Source organism: Miscanthus floridulus, chromosome 5, assembly GCF_019320115.1.
Source record: "Miscanthus floridulus cultivar M001 chromosome 5, ASM1932011v1, whole genome shotgun sequence".
In the NCBI taxonomy this organism is placed as follows: Eukaryota; Viridiplantae; Streptophyta; class Magnoliopsida; order Poales; family Poaceae; genus Miscanthus; species Miscanthus floridulus.
Window position 1 is genome coordinate 106,022,490 of NC_089584.1, and position 21,331 is coordinate 106,043,820.

The 21,331-nt window shown below is 50.2% G+C and overlaps 3 protein-coding genes across 4 annotated transcripts; 1 reads left to right on the forward strand and 2 right to left on the reverse strand.

The window, feature by feature from the left end:
- Nucleotides 1-7,055: 7,055 nt before the first annotated feature.
- LOC136452900 (GDSL esterase/lipase At5g45670-like) lies at nt 7,056-9,516 on the forward strand. The gene is made up of 4 exons (XM_066453481.1): nt 7,056-7,589; nt 8,260-8,384; nt 8,484-8,982; nt 9,087-9,516. Exons 1-4 carry the CDS (start codon nt 7,346-7,348, stop codon nt 9,308-9,310), a joined length of 1,092 nt encoding a protein of 363 aa, XP_066309578.1. The 5' UTR covers nt 7,056-7,345; the 3' UTR covers nt 9,311-9,516.
- A 162-nt stretch (nt 9,517-9,678) lies between these two features.
- LOC136450407 (HVA22-like protein f) lies at nt 9,679-15,958 on the reverse strand. 2 transcript variants are annotated; one of them, XM_066450829.1, is made up of 5 exons: nt 10,763-11,873; nt 10,589-10,615; nt 10,362-10,484; nt 10,015-10,261; nt 9,679-9,909 (listed from the first exon to the last, which is right to left on the reverse strand). In XM_066450829.1, exons 1-5 carry the CDS (start codon nt 10,807-10,809, stop codon nt 9,883-9,885), a joined length of 471 nt encoding a protein of 156 aa, XP_066306926.1. In that variant the 5' UTR covers nt 10,810-11,873; the 3' UTR covers nt 9,679-9,882. The 2 variants fall into 2 exon arrangements, with proteins under 2 accessions (XP_066306926.1, XP_066306925.1); XM_066450828.1 differs by lacking the exons at nt 9,679-9,909; nt 10,015-10,261 and adding exons at nt 15,269-15,599; nt 15,737-15,958 and having other exon boundaries at nt 10,367-10,484; nt 10,589-14,537.
- A 3,218-nt stretch (nt 15,959-19,176) lies between these two features.
- LOC136452901 (oil body-associated protein 2B) lies at nt 19,177-20,255 on the reverse strand. Its single transcript, XM_066453482.1, has 2 exons — nt 19,870-20,255; nt 19,177-19,783 (listed from the first exon to the last, which is right to left on the reverse strand). The coding sequence occupies exons 1-2, from the start codon at nt 20,252-20,254 to the stop codon at nt 19,323-19,325; spliced, it is 846 nt and encodes a 281-aa protein (XP_066309579.1). The 5' UTR covers nt 20,255; the 3' UTR covers nt 19,177-19,322.
- Nucleotides 20,256-21,331: the final 1,076 nt, after the last annotated feature.

Genomic DNA, 21,331 nt, shown 5'->3' on the forward strand with positions numbered 1-21,331 from the left:
ACCTCGAAGGTGAGGGTTTCGGTCCTATAGTTGGCTGGATCTCCAAAGGTGATGGGCAGGTTAATCTACCCAAGTAGTATGGTTTGTTTCCCTAGCACGATGTCATGGAAAGGCACCATGGTCGGTCGGACGTGCGACCGGTCGATGCCCATGGCATCAAGCGCCTTGGCGTACATGATATTGAGGCCGCTGCCCCCATCCATTAGTACCTTGGTGAGCCGCTTCATGCTAATGATCGGGTCGACCACAAGTGGGTACTGTCTCGACTATGGGATGCTCTTTGGGTGGTCGGATCAGTCAAAGGTGATGGCAGACTCTAACCACCGGAGGAAAGATGGCGCGGCTAGCTTGGCTGTGTAGACCTTGCGACGCGTGAGTTTTCGGCGACACTTGGAGTCATAAGTTGTTGCCCCACTGAAGATAATGAGGTAGCCATCTGGCATCGAAAGACGCCATCCTACCCCTCAGCATCGTCCATCGCCGGCTCTGGCTTCTTCCTCTGATCCCCCTGTTTGGAGCCATCGGACAGAAAACGCTTCATGAGGACACAATCCTTGTACAGGTGCTTGACGGGGAAGGCATGGTTCAGGCATGGACCCTCGAGTAGCTTCTTAAAGTGGTTGGGTGCACCCTCGGTGGGTGCCTGGCTATCTTTCTGCTCAGTAGCGGCCATGAGCGAGCCCCCGTGTCACTGCTTGTTCTTCTTTTTTTGAGCGGTTGGAGGCGCCCTCGCCGACATCCTTGTCCTGCATTGCTTTGCCCTTAGGGTGGTTGAAAATTGCTTCGACCACCTCCATGACTGAGGTGTGGCTGGTAGCAATGTCGAGGAGCTCCTTGGTGGCCTGAGGGCCCTTACATCCAAGCTTGTAGACCAGGGACTCGCAGGTGGTCCCAGACATAAAAGCTTCGATGACGTCGGCGTCGGCGATGTCGAGCAACTCGTTGCATTACCTGGAGAAGCATCGTATGTACTCATAGAGAGTTTCCCTAGACTTTAGTCAGCAATTCTTCAGATCCTAGGGGTTCCCAAGGCACGTATAGGTGCCCTAGAAATTTCCCACAAAGATATCCTTTAGGTCCGCCTAGCTTTGAACTCGGTTGGGCAGAAGGAGCTCTAGCCATGTTCGTGCTGAGTTGGCTAGGAACAAGAGGAGGTTGCGGATAATGAAGTAATCACTATCCGCACCACCGGCTTAACAAGCAAGCCGGTAATCCTCGAGCCATAGGCCGGGGTTCGTTTCCCCGGAGTATTTTAGGATGTTGGTCGGTGGTCGATACCATAGAGGGAATGCCATGTTGAGGATGTGCCGACCAAAAGCCTAGGGCCCCGGTAGATTAGGGCTCGGGCTTCAGTCCTCGCCGTTGTCATAGCATCTGCCGTGGTCGGCCTCCTCTCTCTTGTCCCCCCGTCCGCACCTATGGGTGTCTAGGGTGTTACATGCATCATGGTTGGGGGCAAGACGCTCATGCACTGGGACCATGGCAAGCCCTCGGCCACTGTGCGGTGCCTAGTGAATGGATACGTCCCGGCCATGTTGTCCCGAAGACACACGCTGACTAGCATCGAGCCCGCGTCGTCGAGACAGTGAGCTTTCCGCCTGCTGCACCGCCACACATTCGAGCGACGTGCGTATCTCATGATGGGCCCAACGGTCTTTGAGTGTCATGGGCTCCGGGAGCCCTCGGAGCAAGGCTGCCACAGTAGCTATGTTCTAGCTTGCCCGGGCGAAGTGTGGGAGGCCTCCGTCGTCCTCGATGATCCTCCGATTTACGTCACGGGCGATGGCACGTGCATGACCACTGTCTTCACGACATTCGATCTCACACTTGAGCTCCATATGCTCCTGCTCTAGCTAGAGTCACGCATCCTCAATCTCATTATGTCATGCCCTCAGCTGCTCCACCCGTAGGCGAGGCAGGGCCCCTACATCTCCCTCAACCTCATTGTCGAGGTCATCCTTAGGAGTATCCCCTCCCTCGTGGATGCTTTTGATGCATCCCTCAGGGGTACCTACCATGAAGCATTCTCGTGAGGGGTGATGGCTTCCCCTGCTGGAGTCAGAGTTAGAGATAGTCACTGAATCTCCCGCGAGAAGATCATAGAAAGATTCTGCGACGTAGTCCGTCATCCCCATGAATTCATCATCCGTGGGGGATGGGTGCATGCGCTGTGCTTCGAGGTGACCAATGGTCATTATGGCATTACGTAGACCGAATGAGAATGCTATCGGGGGAGAGTGGTTCCCCTTCGGTAAGCTACGTCATAACATTGGTGAACGAGAAGGTGAGGCAACATAGGTTCTCTCAGAACAGTCAGGGTCCAAGGAAGGCACCGAGCTAGCACTCCATCCTTCTATAATCGAAGTCGAGGAGCTGGTCGCTCTTGGGGGCACGGGCCTCTAAGGCGTGCAACTGTAGCTCTTTGAGGGCCTCGACGGTTGTGTCGAGGGCCTCGACAATTGCATCGAGGCCTGTGGGGCGAAGAAGTTGGATGGGGGTAGAAGCCTGTGCCAGCTCTCCCTCTGTGGAGACGAAGAAATCCAGGCTCTCGAAGCGCACGTGCACGCCTGGGACCCAGCTGACGTCGTGGCTAACCATCTGTGGCCTGTTGTGGACGACAAGACACGCAAAAGGCCCCTACCTAGCGCGCCAACTGTCGGTGTTTTAAACCGCCGACTAGTAAATTTGTATTTGCGCGTCTTGGCTGGATGGTGTGCTCGGAGTACACAAGGGTTTATACTGGTTCGGGCAGAATGTCCCTACGTCCAGTTTTAGGCTGCTCGTGTTACCAACACTTGTTTGTAGTAGAGGTTACAAACGGACGAGAGAGGGAGAAGGTCCCAAGTCTCTGATGGAAAGATCTAATGGAGTTGAATCTAGTCGAACTCGTTGAGCCGTTGAGCCCTTGAGCCGTTTTTCGCCTCGCCTTTATGGGGTGTCCTGATTCCCCTTTTATAGATGAAGGGGAAGGCGTAGGTTACATGAGAGAAAGAGAAAGAACAGAAAAGCGAGGGAGAAGAAGGCCTCTGGAGTCACGGTGCCCTTCATCTCCTTCATGCGGGTCCCGCTAGTCCTGTGGATGATGACGGGGATGGCTCCATGTCGTGACCCTATTCGCCATTGGCGCCACACACGGGCATCGTCAGCCGATCGTGGCGCCCCATTCCGTCCTGGCGGGCAGCATGGTCAACAGGTATCTCTGACGGAAGTCGTGCGGGGATTAGGTAGCACAGCATCGGCACGTCCGACACTGTTAGTGGCGTGAGTCCTCAGGTATGGCCCGTCGTGGCCGCGGGTCACGTCAAGACGCGCCCACTCCTTTTTTGATGTCAAAAGTTTAACCCTGGATTCGTACTCTTAGACCTATAGTGATTGAAGGTGGTACGGACCCCCGTCGGGCGAGGCGGAATCCCCCTTCGAGGGGTCTGGCGAGGCGAGGTCTGTGCCCGAGGGGTCGAGCGAGATGGAGCCCGCACCCTCGTGGTCGGGCGTGACGGAGTTCGCGCCCTCATGGTCGGGTGACACGGAGCCCACGCCCTCGAGGCCGGGTGAGGCGAAGACCGTGCCCGAGGGGTCTGGCTAGACGGAGCCCGTGCCCTCGGGGTCAGACGAGACGGAGCCCGTGTCCGAGGGGTCTGGCGAGACGGAGCCCGCACCCTCCAGATCGGGTGACACGGAGCCCGTACCTTCAGGGTCGGGCAAGACGGAGTTCGTACCCTCGGCGTCGGGCGAGACCAAAATACGCTCTTGACCATACGGGTGAGTTAGCGTTCGCGGCCATCAGTCTTCTTCTGTCAAATATCCCTAATACTGATACCCGACAAGCCTGCTCGAAGATGCCTCCACCAACTGAAAGTTGTTGAGGTGAGTTGTGGAAATGGTCTATGCAGCACTTGTAGGATGCGGTGCCATACCTCACCTGAGTAGGAGCATGAAGCGATGATATGATCGATGGTCTCCACCTCTTGATCACACAGGTAGCACATTTTCCTTGCCTCCAGCCCGTGTCGCAACCTTCTATCCCCTGTCCAATGGCGCCGCCCAAGGGCTAGCCAAAAAAAATTTACCTTAAGTGGCGCCCACGTCTTCCAAACTAGACAATGGCCTTTGAATATGATTGATGCAGCGTGCAGCATCTTGTATGCAGACGGAGCGGAATATGCTTCATCTTGAGTTCAGCGCCAGGTAAGCTTGTCTGCTCGATTGCTGAAGCACGCCGTCGCTTGCCTCCCAGCAATAAACTGTTGTGTTTGTTTGGTAAAGGTAAAACTAGCATGTTTGTTCTCACTGGCTGGTGGACGGTGGCTGTGTAGCACACCGGCAGGCAGCCAGGCACTGAAGTTGGTCACTGGTCAGTCAATGTCAATCCATCTGTTCACTGGATACTTCGGGGGTATTTAAATGGAGGGGAGAGGCTAAAGTTTATGTTTATCACATCAGATATCATATAAAGATGTCATATCTGGTGTTTAGATAGTAATAATAAAATAAATTACACAAGTCCTCAGTAATTCGCGAGACAAATTTATTAAGCCGAATTAATACATCATTAGCACATATTTACTGTAGCACCACGTTGTCGAATCATGAACTAATTATGATTAAAAAATTTATCTCGCAAATTAGTCTCAATCTATATATTTAGTTTCATAATTAATATATATTTAATATTCAATATATGTGTTTAAACATGCGATGTGACAGGGCTAAAATTTGGGAGGGGAAATAAAATGTCGGCATATTACCTCCCACAAAATGCACGGCGTAAGGTGTAGCATTTTGTTTTAGTTTTGAAGAAAAAATAGGATGCAGTATATATCTACGGTGTAGCCCTGGTGTCTGCTAGGACCCTATATGCAGCAGATACATCGATTGTACTCGTATTCTGAGAAAACAATGCTACGAGACGTCGCCGAGATTGCCGAGTCTGGCAGGGACCAGCGGCAGCTAGGTGGAGTGCGCTCCAGATTTTTGCCCGTGGAGCCGGTCACGGTCAGCCGGAGCCTGGGCTGACACGGTCATAATTCCGTGGCCCAAACCGAATCACATCACACCTGGCTGGCTGCTCCTAGGCCCAAGGCCCGCATGCAGGTCGCCCGGTGCATTCTTGCGAATTCGCAGCCCGTGTTCACAACACGAGTAGCCATTACACACGTCCTTGGATCACCGAAATGGCCATGTCAGTCACCATGTTTTTTTTACGTAAATGTCAGTCACCGTGTTTTACTCGTCACTCCCTGTCGAATGTTTAACACATAGAGTATTAAATATAGACTAAAAAACTAATTACATAGTTTACGACTAATTTACGAGATGAATCTTTTAAGTCTAATTAGATCATAATTTGATAATGTGGTGCTACAGTAACACTTATGCTAATAACGGATTAATTAGGCTTAATAAAATCATCTCGCAGATTACTGATGGATTCTGTAATTTGTCTTTTTATTAGTATCCAAACACTCGCGACATCCTTATATAACACCCGATGTGACTCAACACTTTACACACTGGATTTAAAAGCCTTAGTTCAGAAGGCTGTAGGTAGGAAGCGGCAAGAGGGACGAGGGCAGTAGCCAGAAGCCAGTAAGCCACAAGGGCAGGGACGGGCGCGGGCGGCCCCGCGGTGGGGAGAAGTAAAGCGCCGCCGCGGTAGGTTTCCTCCCGCCTACGCGCGTCATGTGCGCCTGCCTGTAGCTCGCTGCCTCGCTCTGGGCGGCGCGGAATGCCGGCCAGCTCACTTGGCGTGTTTGGTTCTTCAGTCGCTCTTAAAATTCATGTCACATCGAATGTTTAGATACTAATAAGGAGCATTAAATATAGATTAATTATAAAACAATTACATAGATGGAGGCTAATTTGCGAGGCGAATTTTTTAAGCCTAATTAATCTATCATTAGTACATGTTTACTGTAGCACCACGTTGTCAAATTATGGACGAATTAGGCTTAGAAGATTCGTCTCGCAAATTAGTCGTAAGTTGTGCAATTAGTTTCGTAATTAGTCTATATTTAATACTTCATACATATATCTAAACATTCGATGTGATAGGAATTTTAGGAGGCACTACAGAAACCAAACAGACCTCGATCAGGCATCAGGGGCTCTGCAAGCGTCGAGCACTACAGGAGAATGATTTCGGGGGTGGGGGTGGTGGGGGGGGGGGGGCTTCTGCACCTGCACTGTACTGTACCGTACCGTACCGTCGGCGTCTCGACTTGAAGGAGCTGGAGCTCCCTCATGCACGCTACCTCCTTCGTACCGCCATTAATGGATCGGAGATGCCTTGCCGTGCCTCAGCTCTCGAAGCACTGCATGGTAATTGGTACATGCCGAGATGATGCACTTCTTTCTGTCGGTAGAAAGCCTTTTGTTTCTTTTCCCGAAGGACGGCTTTGTTTAGATTAGGGTTGAAATCAGTATTTGGCACTGTAGCACTTTCGTTTGTATTTGATAATTATTGTTTAATCATGGTCTAACTAAGCTTAAAAGATTCGTCTCGTAATTTACAATCAAACTGTGTAATTAGTTATTTTTTATCTACATTTAATACTCCATGCATGTATCAAAGATTTGATATGACGAAGAGAGTGAAAAAATTTACAATCTAAACAAGGCCGAGGGCCTAAAGAAACGGCAGGGTAAGCACTGTTGAAGTACAGTGAGTGTAGTATAGAGGTACAGGTCCTGTTGCCGCTGCACGCCAGGGGAAGGGTCCATGCACCGGATCTAGCAGTAACTGTTGCAACTCCGCTCCACACAGCAGGCTGCTGCGAACCCCAGTCTTCTTGCTACCATCATCACGAATGCGCACACGCACCACGCAGCGCGGTGATAGCACTTTTCACTGGGATCATCCTTGCATTGGGCGTGGCCTGGCCTGGGGAATTCAATGAAGTGACGAGATCCGTACGCCTAACCCCGGCAACCGCTGGCTGCTGCTGCAGAACAGCACAGTAGTAGTAATCGGGTCCTGGAGCAGCTGGGGCAGGGATGATAGTTGCAGCGGAACCGCGGAACGACATGGGCACGTTGCCGCGATTGAATGCGCGGCGGCTCCCAGAGCTTCCGTTTCCAACTCCGCTTCATCGATGGAGCGCCCGGCCCACGACACTGCGCTGCATGCGACCTTGCCATATGCAGGCGAGTGTGCACTCCTCCATGGCTCCATCCCTGCACTGCACTCGCCCAGCTTCCTGCCTATATATACTGCCGCGTGACTCGCGTGTCGTTCAGGGACGACGGAGCAGTTGCTTGGCCGCCATTGGTCCACCGATCGAGATATCTCCTTTTCCCGAGCACCTAGCTAGAGCTAGTGAGCTACCGACAAGTCGGCCAGCGCGCCATGGAGGTGAGGCCGACGAGGCGTCTGCTGTGCCTGGTGGCGGTGGTGAGCTGGGCGCTGGCGGTGGCGCGGTGCGCCCCGCAGGTGCCGTGCTACTTCATCTTCGGCGACTCGCTGGTGGACAACGGCAACAACAACTACCTCTTGTCGATGGCGCGCGCCAACTACCCGCCCTACGGCATCGACTTCGCCGGCGGGCCGTCGGGGCGTTTCACCAACGGACTCACCACCGTTGATGTCATCGGTAAGCTGCTAGCTACACAACCGGCCGGCTTGGCCGGCGGTACGGTGTGTGGTCACACGCTCAAGTCGATCAAGCAGGCTAGCACAGCAGGCAGGCAGCTGTTGTTGTCGATCTATCGTTTGTCCATACTAGCTAGCTCTATAGTAGCAGGTGACGCGATCGATGTTTTATGGTCGTCATGCACGTGTCTGGGTGATAACTTGTAACCTCACATGTCTGGGAGAGGCTAGTAATAAACTAATAATTAGTAAGACGGATGGGAGTTTCGTAGCTGTAGTTGTTGAAGAAGGAAGAGGCGAAGAGCCGACGAGCTAGCTAGTCCAGTACAGTCCACACAAGCTGATCGCTCCTCAGTCATCCAACTTGCCAATGTAGCAGCGTGAAACAAATTAAGGTGCTCGGTCGATGACTGTTACCTGGAATTTAATACGTACACTGGGGTGGATAGAGAAACGCGGCTGTAGCTAGATCTGTATAGGAGGATGGATCGGATGAAGATACACCGCCTACGTTCAATTATGTTTGCTAGTAGTATAAAACTTTGCACGAGTCACTCGTGCCAGAGCTCCTGAAGCAGACACTCATGCCATGCATCTAGCTTCGTCCATGTGTTTTTCTTTCCTTTTTGGGATGAATTATAGTGTGCTTAATTCCTTTGCAAATTGCACAGCTCGACTTCTGGGTTTCGACAACTTCATCCCGCCGTTCGCCGCAACGAGCGGGGACCAGCTCCTCGGCGGCGCCAACTTCGCCTCCGCCGCCGCCGGCATCCGCGCCGAGACCGGCCAACAGCTGGTATGTATGCTAGCGAATCCAATGCGTGATGAGAAAAGACAAAACCAACAAGGGAACAACCACTAACTAGCTAGTGTATTGCACGCTTTCTTTATGCAGGGCGGTCGGATCCCGTTCGCGGGGCAGGTGCAGAACTACCAGACGGCGGTGCAGACGCTTGTGAGCATCCTGGGCGACCAGGACACGGCGTCGGATCACCTGAGCCAGTGCATCTTCAGCATCGGCATGGGCAGCAACGACTACCTCAACAACTACTTCATGCCGGCCTTCTACAACACGGGCAGCCGGTACACGCCCGAGCAGTTCGCCGACTCGCTCATCGCCGACTACCGCCGCCACCTGCAGACGCTCTACAGATACGGCGCGCGCAAGGTGGTCATGATCGGCGTGGGGCAGGTCGGGTGCGCCCCCAACGAGCTGGCGCGCTACAGAGCCGACGGCGTCACCTGCGTCGGCCACATCGACGACGCCATCCAGATGTTCAACCGCCGCCTCGTCGGCCTCGTCGACGAGTTCAACGCGCTGCCCGGCGCGCACTTCACCTTCATCAACGCCTACAACATCTTCGATGACATCCTCGCCAACGCCGCCTCCTACGGTAATTAATTACTAGTAAATATATACACAGTCTGTGAAATTGGTTGGACCCGACGACGATCATATCGATCGATCACCGTGCGTGCATGGCGTACGTGCGTGCAGGGTTCACGGTGACCAACGCCGGGTGCTGCGGGGTGGGCAGGAACAACGGGCAGGTGACGTGCCTGCCGTACCAGGCGCCGTGCGCCAACAGGGACCAGCACATCTTCTGGGACGCGTTCCACCCGTCGGAGGCGGCCAACATCATCGTCGGACGCCGGTCCTACCGCGCCGAGTCGCCCAACGACGTCTACCCGATGGACATCAGCACGCTCGCCTCCATCTGATCCGATCCGTCCAAATTATAACAGCAGTTCAGTTCATTCCCCTAATATAGTCCAAACGGGGCTCCAATATTATTTCCTGTACAAGCTCTTATATCTGTAATTTTTGCAACTCATACTTTGGTGTATTTGCATCGGATACTTAGAAAAATAATTGATGCACTTTTTTTCGTTTTTAATTAATGCTCATGCGTGCCTGAATCGGCAAAAGATCAAAATTAAACAGGCACCAATCACATGTTCTGGTAATTTAATCAGACAGATAAATTTGTTGTGTGGTTGCATACGGACAGACGTATTTAGCTGATATAAAGGATTTCACAAGTACACCAAATTTGCAGCTTCATTCAAACCATGTTCTCATGAGTCATGAGCCCATGGCATCTTTTCTTGAACTGTTGGCAAGCCCGACGTAAAGATCAATCACACACGCATACCATGTCTGCACAAGTAATTACACAATGCGACCGATAGAAATACAGCAATCCACGCCAGGCAATTCAGATTGCTTCGCCTTCACCCCATCTGAATTCTGAAACTATGAATTGAATTCCTTCAGTTCAGCGCACGCTAAGCTAGGTCCTCTTGGCTTCCTCTTCAGCCTGCACCAGTTTCAGATGCTTCTCCGTCAGAAGAAAAAAAGGCGATTCCAAAATCATCACCAAAAAATGAAATGAACCCTGGACGACGAAGAAAGAAGAACTCACAGCTCGGATGATCTTGTCGAGCGCGTCGGGCCCGTGCGTCTCGATGAAGCGCTCGACAGACTTGCGCGCGTCGAGGCTCATCATCTGCAGCACCCGGCGCTGGCGCTCGTTGTAGTTCGGGTTCACGTAGTTGCCGATCTTGAAGTAGCGCCGGACGTGCGTTTCGTAGATGTAGGCTGCGCCGTTGAAGATGGGCAGCACCAGCCAGCAGCAGAAGAGCAGCTTCATGTACGGCCACAGGGGAAACCTGAGAAAAGATCAAAAGAACCGCCGCGCGCTTAAGGTGAATTCTTTGTTCTCGGGGTCTCAGGCGCTCAGCGTGTGGCCACCGGAAGAATCAAACTTACCACTGCAGCACTTTCCAGCATGAGAGCTCGAAGAGGGTGATCAGGGAGTACAGGACCCAGTAGGTGAGCCATTGCTGATCGTCCAGGGAAGAAGGGCTCTCTATGGCGCGCATGGACGCGTACCTGTTAATTTTGAAGAAGAAAAAAAGAGAAACAAACTCTATTAGCATTTAGCACACGGTACTGTGGTGATTGTGTCTCAGCTGAAGGAGTGGATTATTACTTACAGAGGATAAAGCAGCATGATCCCTGGCCTGTCCGCGTCCGATGCAGAAAGGAATTATGGAAATGGTCAGAGTTAATATGAATCAGAGAACAGAACAAGGCCAAAAGGCTTTGGGGCAGCCATTGTTGCCAGGACATGCATTGAAACATAAACACTCCAGGCATGCAGAGCTTACCCAACAAGGGCGTCCAGATTTCTAGCAAGGGTACCAAGAACACCCATGATCCGTTGTCACAACTTGCGACCAGATTGCTCTAAGGTTTCTTGATCTCCTCGTTTTGAGATTCTCACTTGTGAGAAGCTTGGCCTGACGTTCTTGATCTCCTTCCCGTTTTGCGACGGTGTAGATGACAAGGGATGCGCAGATGGATTTATACTTCTGTGAAGGTTGTTTGATATTGTGGGGATTAAAGGAGGAGAGGAAGAAAGGCATCCGTGCTGATACCATGCAAAGTCTTCTTTACTCTTGGTTCAAGGAAAGTACGAACATTGCAGTTGGAAAGGTCTGAAGCAACTGCGTGCATCACCAGTAACCTTTTTCCTAGGTTGTAGGATCAGAGGGGTCCCAACAGTGAAGCTGCAGAAGTTTTTTTAGTGGGAATCAAGGAGCCAGCAGCTATCATTTGCACCGCAGCTGATTACCATAAAGGCCAAGACTGATGAATCTGGCATAGGACCATTTCATTCTGAATGTTCGCTTCGACTATCTTTCAAATGTAAGAGCCAAAAAGGTGAAACGTGCAGCTTTGTAACAGCAGTGACTAATAATTGCAAATCAATCACGTGCAGCATCCGAAAGTTTGCATGATGGCTTACAGAAGCTGACTGAAAGTAAATTTTATGCTTTACTTTCAAGCTTATAAATAATACAGTACACCGTCTGTGAAATTGAACGGCTGCCCATTCAAGTGGGTTCATAGCAAATACGGCTTAGTCTTAGAAATTGAATGCCCACAAAACACTCAAGTAGCTACAATCTGTACAGTTGAACTGTCCTCAAGCTTTTGTCAGATATGGCATGACATGTAATCAAACAATCAAATAACCTTGCACATTTGACCGGAAAATTACAAGAATAAAGCAATCCATCAATTGCTAAACTAACATGTTCAGAAATGTAGACCTCTTACAAGTTTCCTGTGCCTGACTGTTTGAATACTGAAAAACTCCAGAGCTATCTTCAATGAGGACGCCTTATTATTATTTTCTTGCTTTCCACTATAATACAACTGAATTGACACCACTATCAACTGAAAATTTGGTGGAGTATAGCAGTTTGGAATGATCATTCAGGTTTAGAAATGCTTCGACATGGTATTAGCCCCTGCAACCAACCCAGGACTAGACCATGTTTGAATAGGCGGAACTGGACCAGAACTGGCCCTTGGATTGTTGCTTTCATTTCTTGACGTTTGAACAGCATCTCTTGCTATTCTTTTACTAAAATCAAGTACCTGAGGACCAACTGCATCACTAAGTGACCAGCCAGGTGAATGGTTCACAAAGTTTGGGCCCATAGACATAAAATCCTGTGTATCTGTATCAAGTTGTCTCTTTGCAGGTTTTTGTGAAACATTATCAGTCACATAAGCTGTTCTGTTGCTTATTGGCTTTGCAGGTTGCTGTGAAACAATATCTGCATAAGCTGGTCTATTGCTTATTGGTTCGGCAAAGCTAGCAACCTTCCTGCCATCTGCATTTGAAAGACTGCCCGCACAAGCTGCTCTGCCTGTTGAAACAGACTCATTAGCCAAACCAGTTGCAAGAGAAAGACTCAGTCCAGGAGAAGAGCTTCTGGACAAACAATTATTCACACCATACTCAAAAAAGGATATGGCAGGTGCAGAAGATGACTCCGCGCCAGGTATCTGGTAGGGTTGGCGAATAGGCATAGAACTAGGATCATCGTAAGACAACAAACTTGATTTCTGATACTTTTCCTTCATGCTTGCATTTAGCAACGATTTTGGAACCAGGGAAGATTGGTTCGCTGCTGGATCCACAAAACACTGATCTTTCCTACTCATGTGTGCTGCATGAGTCCACAAATGAGACTGTTGATTCTGAGGAATGCTTATCAAATGAGGTGGTTGATGTAGCTCTAGATGCCTGGTCTGAGAGTTGGTGCAGACTACAGCTGCCTTATTGAATTCAGCTTGACGAACAAACTGATTACCAAAATTCCAAGTGCAATCTTTCACTGTTGGAGCACTATTTATTGGTTGTGGCCTTTGGTTATGGAGGCCACTGAAAGTTGTATTTTGCCCTGGCACGCTATTGTTGGGAATCCTTGCCAAAAAATCTGAAGAATTGTTTAGATGCACTCTTGGTGTCACAGAATCCTGACAAGGGAATGATCTCTTTTGGGGTAACTGACATGAGATTGTGGATAGGCGGCTTGTTTCAATGGCAACATTGTCAGGACTCACTTGATCCATGGTCGATACATTATGATCCTTGCTATGTAAGCAAACTGAGACGGTCTTACCCATCAAACGAACCGTGGGTTGCTGCAGATGATGATCACCTGGGCCCCCATAACCATCCAGAGCTGGTTTCCCAACTTGAGAGCTGCTTCGACCAATCTGTTTCTGACCTTGCATTACATAGGTCATGCCACTCAACAACTGTTGTTTCTGATATCTTACTGCGTTCATTGACTCTGCATTACTAAACCTGTTTTCACCTATCTTTACATTGCAGTTTGAGATCTCCATTCTTTCAAGGCCCGGTAGCTTCATAAAAGCCATCCCAATGTTAGCAGGACTGCAAATTGGGTGAAGTTTTGAAAGCGAGCTACCCTGGTTATCTGTAGATAGTGCCGCACATGAATCCACATGTTTCCTACTTCCATGGCACACATTAGTTCTGAAGTTACCAGGTCTGGTAGTTGGGACGCATTCCTTGGCAGGCATACTTCTGAATGAAGACATGTCATTTGAATCAACTCTTGTGCTGAAAACTGTATGTGATACTGCAGAGGGCAACACGCTAGCTTGATATGAAAGTTGGTTGGCAGGCACAGGTAGTGCAACCACTGCAGTGATCTCAGTACTCTTCTTGCCCTTAACTGGTGCATCTTTATATTTAGTTTCTTCAGCTCTGGTTCTCATGGCAGGTGGACTGCTAGTAGAATTTGTACCATGTTTTTTTATTTCCTGAGAGCAGTTTTTGTTCACATCAAAACAACCCTGCAGAGGGTTACCAGAACCACATTTTGACCTCAGAACAGAATGAGAACCTAAAGCAGACACGTCAGTAAATTTCAACTGCATATCACCAAGACCTGGTTTCACCATATTGATGTTCTTATGATTTGGCAGACCATCAATTCCAACAGTGGATGGGTGACTCCCTGCCACATCATTGTGGGAGATGCATGCTGGCTCAGTGTCTTCACTTTTCGCCAAGTCTTCAAGAGGAGATGGCGTCTGAGCAGTGATGTCAGATGCATCTATCAGCTCCAAGGGTACAGCTTCTGGTATAGAATCTGCTTCGGTTTGATTTGTTATAAATGATTCTTCTATAACAGTTGGAAGTTCATGAACACCAGTCCGAAACATAATCTTGGAGCTTTCTAATTCGAGGAGAGGGAGATCTCCAAAGATATCATCTTTGAGCCCTGTGGAAGTTTTCACCATTTCATAGCCAGTATTTGTAGGATTATTAGTTGAACCATTGACTTCTATGACTTGCTTATTTACAGAGGAAACTTCCTTTATCCCCAAGAGGTCACTATTCATTTCACTAGAAGGGTCCGTTCTTTCTTTGTTTCGCTTATTCACGCTGTTTTCATGAGTTGGCATGCGATCACGTGCCTCTTCCAGTTTCTTCCTTAGTTCAAGTTCTGTACTTGTATGGACAGTAGAACTTTTATGCTTTCTCCGCAATGCTATATGCAACTTGTGTTCATGCAAACGAGATGTTGACTGAGGCTTAGCAGTTCTCTCCTGTTAATGAACATGTATTACTTACTATGAGCTGAAAATAAGGAGCGAAGCTTCATAGAGGGAAAATGAATATTTATGCATTTTGGTTGTAGATTGTTCAAAAGCAGTTCGTGAGAATACTATCGTGAATGCATCTCCAATACATTTTGTTACACTATCTCTAGCACAAAAGAATGAGAACAAGATTTCTTCCTGGAAATGCCTAGCTGGTGGAGAGTAGTTTAGTTTAGATAAAGTTGAATTATGGCTTACAACTCATCAGAGTTCTAGAACATGATTTGGTGGGGGGGATCATTATTCATTAATATGCTCAGTGTTTAAAGATGGTAACACTCCTCCACTAGCATTAATTGATCAAGAACAAAATCCTACAGCAGGTAATTCACAATTTTTCAACCCGCTGCGTTGCACTATGCCACTATCTGGGCATCGTTCAGTACATTGCATACAACTTTGATGTTAATAGGCTCAGTGTTTAAAGATGGTAACACTCCTCCACTAGAATTAATTGATTAAGAACAAAATCCTACAGCAGGAAATTCACAATTTTTCAACACGCTGCGTTGCGCTATGCCACTATCTGGGCATTGTTCAGTACTTTGTAAGAACAGATTTCTTGCACATTGTTGATTGTTCAGTACAATGTGCTTGTGGCTCACCCTAAACCTAAAAGTCTAAAACCTACCAGCCCACCAAGCTAAAGCACATGCACCCATGAAGCAAAGTCATACCTTGTTCGTCAGAAAGGACCTAAATTGAAGCACAAGCCGCCGTTTCCTGGCCCTCTCGCTCGTGGAACTCGAGCGAGATCCCTTCCTCTTGGTCCCCTTCCGCAGCCCACCACCGCGGCCGCCGTCTACCGCAACCTCTCCGCCCTTGGCGCCAGCCAAAAGCCGGGCCTGACCCGCCGCGAGCTCGTGATGCCACCACCGTGACAGCGGCTTCGGGTCCATCGGCGGGAACCGCGGCGGCGGCGGTTCCCCCTCCCCTTCGCTGCAGCCGCCGCCGACGAACGGGTAGCACTCGGCCGCGTCGACGGCTCGCATCCTCATGGCGTAACCCCTGCGCCATTCAGTCCAACAGGTCAGCCGCGTAAGCTCGGGAACACCCCCGCTCGCGTCAGAACACAGCCATGCCAAACGGTCAAGACGAAGCAGAAGCTCGAGCCGGGAAAGACGGAGAAGGACGCGCGCGCTTACCGTATGGAGAATGGCTCAGCGGCAGCGGGCTTGGCCATCCTGGCTTCCTCTCACCCGTGGCGCAGGCGCGCTCCGCCAGCGAGAGACGGGGATGGGGGGGTTGAGACTCAGAGGAGGGGGAGAGCAGTTCGAGCTGAGAAATGAGACGGGCGAGCGAAGGGAAGGGCGGAGAAGACTAGAGGAGGCGGCGAAAAAACAACAACAAAAAGCGAGAGTCAAGAGAGAGCAGGGCGTGGGAGTGGGACAGAGGTGCAGCCAGTGAGGGATGAGGGAGTGGGTCCCGGCGCGCGGCGGATTGGACGTCAGGGTTCACCGGGTTCACCGGGTCGCCTGCTTTCAATTACTGCCCTGCCTCGTGAACCGCGCGTGTTCTTCTTTGGTGGGGCTTGCCGCGTCGTGTACGCTGCGCGCTGTGGTGCCGCGGCGGTGGCGGTGGTGGGCGGTGGGCTGGGGAACCCAGGGGACCCGTCGACCCGACCGTGTGCGCAGGCGGCCTTGCCCCGCGGGGGCGTCCCGCGTCCGCGTTTCGGGCTTTCGGCTGCCCGAGCGACCGACTCGTGTCAACCTGCTCGGCATGATATGTAATTTTTCAAAGCGGGGATTTTCCATTCCCATTAATAAGTAACGGAAAATACAGCAGAGTTTTAGGTATAGCTCCGGAAGCAAAAAAAAAACGGCCAGAACAAGCCACCAACGCTAGAAAACAGAGAAAAGAGCGGCCAGAACAAGCCAACGACAAAACAGAAAAGAAAGGGGCACCAGTTTCTACAGGCTACCAAGTACCAAGCCACTGCTTTGAAACTACCGACCAGCACGCTAATGACAAACAGACTGCTGACTTACTGAGCATATAACAACACAAAAACAATCGCGGCTCTCAACTGGCCGGCTCTTGATAAGCATCACCGTCCTTCCTAGCATCTTGAATCAGGTTGGCAAACTTTCACCATGTTCGCTTGTTGGTTTCAGCCAGGCTTATTCAACCAGCCAATAGTATTTTCCTCTCACAACAAACTAGCATCAACCAGCTCAAACCAGCCCAGAAACCAACCAACGAACACGCCGTTTGTTTCTAGTCTTCCATATTGCCTGTTTGTTCCCTGCCTCCAGCCTGGCCAAGCTCCACGAGACCAAGTTAGACATGTTTGTTACCAGGATATGCCTTGTAGCCAGGCCCCCATAAGCCAAACTGGCCTGTTAACCAGGCTCCAGAAGAGCGTGGATGGGAGTCGTTTTTTTTCTGGAGCCAGGCTTGTGCTAGGTCCCGCAATTGTTCCCGTCACCTCCTCACGCACTGCGGCGGTCGTCCATGTCGTCTCTCTCACCACTGGTGAAAAAGCTCCCACTCTGCACGAGGCGGTGACGGCAGCGCAGCGGTTCCGGCGGTGGCCTGCACCTTGTCCTCATGCGCGGCGGCGGCTCTTGTGTAGCTGGCGACGCGGCTCGTGGAGCAGCCGTGGTGTCTCACGCGGCAGCGGTGCTCGGGCAGCTGGGGCACGCGGCGGAATGAGGAGGCGGCGCGGCACACGGTCTCGAAGCAGGGCCGGCTTTCTCGTCAAGCTCGGAGCGCTGGACGCTGCCATGGTGGCTACGCCCGTTGCTAGTGGCCGTCCGCGCCGCCAAGGGTGCAGGTGACAGCTAGGGCCTGTCGCAGCTGACCTCTTCTGCTCGCTCGTCTGTCCTCTGCGCCCCATCCCAATACCAAGCAGCTACAGAGTTGCAGCCGTTAGCCTGCAAATCTCGCAGTTGTCTGGGGGAGGCATGGCACAAGACTGAACTGCATGCTAAAAAAAAAAAAAGAGAGGACTCTGTCCAAATCAAACCAGCCAACCAAGGCCTTGTTTAGATTGCGAAAAAATTTCAACCCGATGAATAGTATCACTTTCGTCTTATTTGACAAATATTGTCCAATCGTGGACCAACTAGGCTCAAAAGATTCATCTCGTGATTTCCAACTAAACTGTGTAATTAGTTATTTTTTTTACCTATATTTAATACTCCATGCAAGCGGCTAAAAATTGATGTGATGGAGAGAGAGTGAAAAAACTTGGAATTTGGATGACATCTAAACAAGGCCCAAATATAACTAGATGTTTACCTGGCTTAGAAGTGTAGACAACTAAACAAGTCCATCTTGTCTCACCGGAGGCAGACTGAGGCTAGCCTGACTACTTATTTCCTAGCCAGGCTAGAAAGAAGTCAGGTAACCAAGCACGCCCTAAATGGCCACAATGCCTACACCAAAGATTTTCCCCCCACTTGGTATCCATTTCTGACACCATTTCCAGCATCGTCGGGGGAAGAAGGGATGTCAGTGGCCCCCAAACACATAGCAAAGGTAGCCCAAATCATGTTAGGTTGTGTTTGGTTGTCTCTCCTAAACTTTAGTCGTTGTCCCATCGAATGTTTGGACACATGCATGAAGTATTAAATATAGACTAATTACGAAACTAATTACATAGTTTACGACTAATTTGCGAGACGAATCTTTTAAGCGTAATTAGGCCATGATTTTACAAGTGGTGCTACAGTAAATGTATGCTAATGACGGATTAATTAGGCTTAAAAATCATCTCTTGGAGTACTGACAGATTATGTAATTTATTTTTTTATTAGTATCCGAACACCCCATGTAACATTCTCCCGACACACCTCCTAAATTTTAGTCATCGGATCCGAGCACCACCTTAGCATTACAACAGGAAAAGAGCAAGTGTTGCATACATTCATCTTGATCACAAAAGTAGCAGGAAGGGTCTTCCATTGCCTTTTGATCATGGCAAAAAGTAGACTCTAGCGATGGTTTAACGATGAAAAAAATGGACCATTTGAGTTCACGAAGTTTATTCCGCGACCAGTCGTGCTCCATCGCTGCCGCGCGACTCCTCTGCGGAGTCAGCCTCTCTTCTTCGCCATCTCTGAGGAGGCCATGGGCGGAGCTACATGCAGACCAAAGAGGACCATGTCCCCTCCTTGCTGATTGAAAATTCCATCAAATAGCTATTAAACTGATGATTAAAATTAATAAGTATACATATTAAATAAGAAATTAGTGCTGATGGTCCCCTTTTGTTTCATCATCAAGTTCCACCACCGGTGGAGGCAAGATGGCCCGACGACGGGGCGGGCGACAGAGAAGACGACCGGGCAGGAACAACCATGCCCATAGCGACGGGGGATGGGTAGGAGGGCCGTGGCCTCGGAGCCTCAGCGAGACTCTACCACGTCGCGACGAGGCGGTGGGCAGCGGCGGCGGGAGGTCACGCGCTCACAAATAGCGTGACTCGTCGTGCAATATCTGCGTCCATTCGAGTTGCCTGGGAAGAGTTTATTTTCTCCTCTCCAGTCAATATGGTGTTTGAATCTTTATGAACGTGATTGTAAATCACACAAAGGTTTATACAAGTCAAGTTCGTGGGCGTTGAAAAAGGATCAAATGAACCATGCGAGGACAAGATGTTTGAATTTTGTGACATGCCTGGAATTTTTAGAACATTTTCCCCTTCAAAACTTAGACAGCATGTCACTTAAATGGCCTTGTTAAAAAATGGAAAGATAACCGGTCACAACGAAGAAAACCGGCAGCTCACGGGAAGGGCGCGTGGCGCTTCATCTCGGCCGGGACGACGTCTACCGCGAACCCCTTGCGGTGCAGCCGCCAGTAGTCGGCGTTCGGGTTGATCCACTCCGGCTCGTCCATCTCCACCCTGGCCGCCTTGAGCCCCCCCGCCGAGCTGTCGACCCCGTACCTCTCGTCACGGCGGCGCACCAGCTCGGCGCGCGCGCGGCCAGGCTCGGCGGCCTGCGGCGACACCATGAGCGCCGGCACGCCGAGGGGCAGCGCGTCGCCGCGGTCCACCTGCCAGGTGCACCAGAACTTGCCGTACGTCTTGGCGAGGCTCGCCATCTCCGAGCTCTGCAGTGCCTCCGGCACGGCCACGTCGGTCCACAGCCCGGCCTTCACCTCGTACGCGTGCGAGTGCCACAGCCTCTGCTCGTCCGGCGGCAGGCCCTCGAAGATGGTGTCCGAGACGATGTACTCCACGCCTGCATCACAACTGTAATCTTTGTAACGGTGCGGCGTGCAGCGGTGCAGGCGCAGCGGAGAAGAAGAGGAGGCGGCAGGCGCGTACCGATGAGGCGGGCCGAGGGCTTGTCGGAGTCGTAGACGGCGCACTGGAGCACGTCCTGATTGAGCCGGGAGACGAAGTGGTGGACCTCCATCTGCCGGTGCAAGTCGTGGGCGTACAGCGCGATGCTGCACGCGTGCTGCTTCATCTGCCGCACCGGCTTCAGCGCCTGCACCAGCTGCGCGCCCATGTCCAGGACCTGCGAGGACACCGCCGTTGGCCTGCCCGGCGGCGAGGGCTCGTCGGGGCCCGACGCGGGCGTGGCGGCTGGATTTTGATCGCTAGAGGACATTTTGCTTCGTCCCAAACCGACTTCAGATCGCACGAGACACTGCGTGGTGCCTGGTGCGTGATGGTTTTTATCAATCATGTCGGGCTCGCGGCTCATGAGTCATGAGCCAGCCGTCCGACGCGTGCCGCGCAGATGAAGAACGTGGCATCTCGCATGCAACTAAAACCTCCCAGATGGCCAAGCAAAACTTTAGTGGATTTTTGCCACCATCCCACGTGTCACAAGAGACGACGCGAGAAGAATGCATCGGTGGCAACAAAGACATAGTATCATTGACTCGTGCGTACGGAAATTTGTAGGTACAAATTGTACTGTTATTTGATTGCTCACTCTCTGCGAACTGCTCTCTCCCTTATATTAAAATACTTAATTTTCTCAGTTCCTAATACATTTTTAATACTCTATCTCTATTCCTTAAGAGACGAGTCCTAAAATAGTTATCATTCATACTTTTTAATACATCTTTCTTTTTTCTCAAGACACCTCTATTTCTTTTTTCATTTTTTCTTGTATCTCCTTGTTTTCTATGCACAATATCTTTTCACCCTTCATAAATTTCTATGTCTAAATCTAAAACGTCAAATATTCTTGAGTTTAAATCTAAAACATCAAATATTATACTCATATGTCCATTGTAACTGTATGTGTCCGATGTAACTAAAACCCTACCCATTTGTTCCACTCAGGGCTTATTTGGAATCCCAGTGCTGTGCAAACCATGTGTATGTGTTAGCTATAACTAAAGCCTTGTTCGCTTGTCTTATGAGATATACTATTTCAACAAGTGAATAATGTTTTTCTCTTATAATAAATCAATGAATGGTACTTTTAGCTATAGCTTTTCAACAAAATGAATAGGGCCTAAAACAAACGTACCCACCTGTTTCACTCGGGACTTATTTGGAACCCAGTGCGCAAACGACGCGTATGGCCGCTGTAACTAAAAACCTTACACTTGTTTCACTCAGGGCTTTTGTGAACCCCAGCGTTGCGCAGACGGCACGGTTCCGTGATCGGCTGACCGTAGCCTACAAACCGTGACATGAAAAACACAAGCGGTGGTTCATTCTTACAGTGTCTGTGCCTGGTGTGGTAAAAAGAATCAACAATATTAAATATTTGGTGGGATTTTTTCAATATCTAATTTCAAAGAAATAAACACATGCTCAGCTA

Excerpts from the sequence above, each read along its gene's own strand:
- LOC136452900 (XM_066453481.1), top strand. The coding sequence starts at position 7,346 with ATGGAGGTGAGGCCGACGAGGCGTCTGCTGTGCCTGGTGGCGGTGGTG. Across the intron at positions 7,590-8,259 it reads CACCACCGTTGATGTCATCG|CTCGACTTCTGGGTTTCGAC; the intron begins GTAAGCTGCTAG and ends CAAATTGCACAG. Across the intron at positions 8,983-9,086 it reads CGCCAACGCCGCCTCCTACG|GGTTCACGGTGACCAACGCC; the intron begins GTAATTAATTAC and ends ACGTGCGTGCAG.
- LOC136450407 (XM_066450828.1), bottom strand. The coding sequence starts at position 15,774 with ATGGCCAAGCCCGCTGCCGCTGAGCCATTCTCCATACG. Across the intron at positions 15,600-15,736 it reads GCTGAGCCATTCTCCATACG|GGGTTACGCCATGAGGATGC; the intron begins GTAAGCGCGCGC and ends TGAATGGCGCAG. Across the intron at positions 14,538-15,268 it reads GGTCCTTTCTGACGAACAAG|GAGAGAACTGCTAAGCCTCA; the intron begins GTATGACTTTGC and ends GTTCATTAACAG.
- LOC136452901 (XM_066453482.1), bottom strand. The coding sequence starts at position 20,254 with ATGAGCCGCGAGCCCGACATGATTGATAAAAACCATCACGCACCAGGC. Across the intron at positions 19,784-19,869 it reads GCCCTCGGCCCGCCTCATCG|GCGTGGAGTACATCGTCTCG; the intron begins GTACGCGCCTGC and ends GTTGTGATGCAG.